Here is a 2,694-nt window from a genome sequence, read left to right as displayed (position 1 = left end):
ATGCGGGCACTGCTGGAGAGCAGTTGGATGAAGTTTGGTCCAGCCGGCCGAGGGACGTACGACTGGATGACAGGTTCACCTTCGCCCCCTACACTGGAGAAACAACTGCAGGTGTGTGTGTGTGTGTGTGTGTGTGTGTGTGTGGGGCGGCTGTTAACTGGACCATCAATGCATTCATACGATGACTGATGCATGCTATGGCAAATGAAATCAAATACATTTAGGCCTGGGTTATTATTTTCATATACTATAGCCAATCTAGAGTCTACAGAAATACATATCTTTACATTTTGTATCAAGCTCTTACAATGTTAGATTAGCTAAAATGAAACATTTAGTTTGCTGACAAAGGCACAGTTTACAATATTGCTATTAAAATGCAATTTGAGTAATTGCTAGTAATTGCTATGGTGAAACATGGAGAGACTGCCATACCAACAACAACCAAACTTTGAATAGAATGAAGCGCTGTCCATGGTCCTGAAAGCCAGTCTGCAGTTAAATGCACCCAAAGCTCATGTGCTTGTTGCTTTCGTGCGTTGAGAGTCCTTTAAGCCTCTTGCAAAATCTTGCATTTCAGCATGGCGATTGGTCGTGAGTGCTTTTTGTGTCAGGGAAATGGAAAATTAAAGCTGCCCATGCAGAGCTTTGAGAGGTCGAGGGCGGTCTCGATCTGGGGCGGTCTAGACGAAGAACATCAACAACATTAACTGATTACTATACAGGACATTATATCGAGGGAATTTGGGACACTAAAATGCTGACAGCCAGGCATAAATGCCAACCTCAGCTGACATAAGCTGCACTGTAAATAGTCAATAGTTTTTGAGTCACACCATGAGAACAGTTTAAATGATATTTAGATAAATAAGATATAAAACTGACCGACTCGACACCGGGCACTGCACTCCCTGTGTCGAATTTGAAGTCGGTGGGGCGAACGGTTCTCGAGTTACGTGCATTACAGACGTACACACGTAGACATACAGAGACGTGGTGCATTAGATATAGATATAGATATGTCTCAACAATAATCGCCAAATCTCTGCATTTTCAGGGGTACCACTGGAACGATCTAAGCCCTGGGGAGGAGAGCAAGTCAGAACTTGTGATCTATGTGGTCCTCCCAGTTTTCTCCGTCCTCATACTGGCTCTAGTGGTCCTAATGGTCCATCGTCGGTGCTCTCGCAGCAAGCTGACCATGGCCAATATCATGGCTCTGGACCTGGAAGGTGCTGAGAACAGCACAGAGTTCCTCTCTTCACTAACCAGCAGGGCTGAGCGACACACCAGCACCAGCTCTGACGCATCAGATGGAGTCTTCCTCATGGTTTACCTGCCACCACCCTATGAAGAAACTCTGACAAGGATCACACGGGCCGCCAGCCTCACCAGCTCCAAAGATGCTGAGTCCATAAAGATAGAGGACTTGGAAGCCAAGTTGTGTCCGCAGCTGAAGTCCAACAGACACTATGTGTGATAAGAATTAGGTAAAGACCTTGCAGGGTAACACCTTATTTGAAGCTGTGTGCACAAGACATGACATGACATGACATGACATGACATGACATGACATGACATGACATGACATGACATGACATGACATGACATGACATGACATGACATGACATGACATGACATGACATCAATGTAAAACACTTGACTGTGTAACAACTGTACTTCATGAAAAGTCTAAATTGGACCACTGTAGTTGCGGTCAAGGGGATTATCCATGATAACACAGTTATAAATTCTCATGGCACCAATGTCACTTAAAGTCAGCACTACGTCATTTTTTTAATTGAACCAATGTCTCTTTTCTTTTCATGATGATTATTTATTAAATGTGTTTCATGACCTTTGAGCTCATAAACCCATAATAAACCTATATGGGTTTAAAACATACATGGATGTCAATGTCTTGTTAACAGTCTGTCAAAACAAATATTTTGGGGTGCACAGTGTGGTTTTAGTGCAGTGACTGGAAGACATATACTAAAGGACACATTGATTTTTAACAGACTTTCTGAATGATCTTTCTTTGTTCTGTAGTGTACTGTAGTCTACTACAGTACACTACACAGGGCTACTGTAATTGAAACAGTCGACATGAACACAAATGTCTTGTTGTTAGAAACTATTAAAGACTAAAGACAATCTTTTATATATTGTACTGTATGTAGGTGAATGTGCCACGCGGCAGGTTCTACACTTGTGGTCTGTCTTTGTTGCTGAGCCACGACAACTGTTCCACTATTGTCTATAAAAAAGCCAAGATCTGTATTAACATTTCGGGTGACTTATAAAAAGATTGAGGCTAAAACTAGCCTAGCCGATTTTAATTCCGCTGCAAGGGTCGTAAACGGAGCGAGAATCAATTCTGGCAGTAAATGAGTTAAAAAACGGTGTAATGTGTGTGATTTTCTTCTGTCCCATGAATCTCTCTCAAGATAATTATTATATAAATAACAGCAATACTCTAAATCTTAACAGATTTTCAAGCTAACAAGTTGGTGTTACCTTGAAAATATTGTGTGTGAGTGACACTGTGATAATATGGTGTATAAATTAGGCTTAGGCAGCAGTGTTATTGTTGTCAAAAGGGCTAGTGATATCACCGACATTTCTGTTTTAAACACAACAATGTACTGTATTGAGTGCTGTTTTGTTTTATAATAAAAGGCTTTCATTTTC

At 41.3% G+C, this 2,694-nt stretch overlaps 1 protein-coding gene across 1 annotated transcript; it reads left to right on the top strand.

Annotated features, from left to right (window-relative positions):
- Positions 1–1,480, top strand: smim28 (small integral membrane protein 28; the record flags this gene model as incomplete). Its single annotated transcript, XM_079498850.1, has 2 exons — positions 1–111; positions 1,058–1,480. The coding sequence occupies 2 exons, from the start codon at positions 1–3 to the stop codon at positions 1,478–1,480; spliced, it is 534 nt and encodes a 177-aa protein (XP_079354976.1).
- Positions 1,481–2,694: the final 1,214 nt, after the last annotated feature.

The sequence above is a fragment of the Electrona antarctica genome (genome assembly GCF_951216825.1).
Source record: "Electrona antarctica genome assembly, chromosome: 4".
NCBI lineage: Eukaryota > Metazoa > Chordata > Actinopteri > Myctophiformes > Myctophidae > Electrona > Electrona antarctica.
This window is presented reverse-complemented; position numbering and strand designations above follow the sequence as displayed.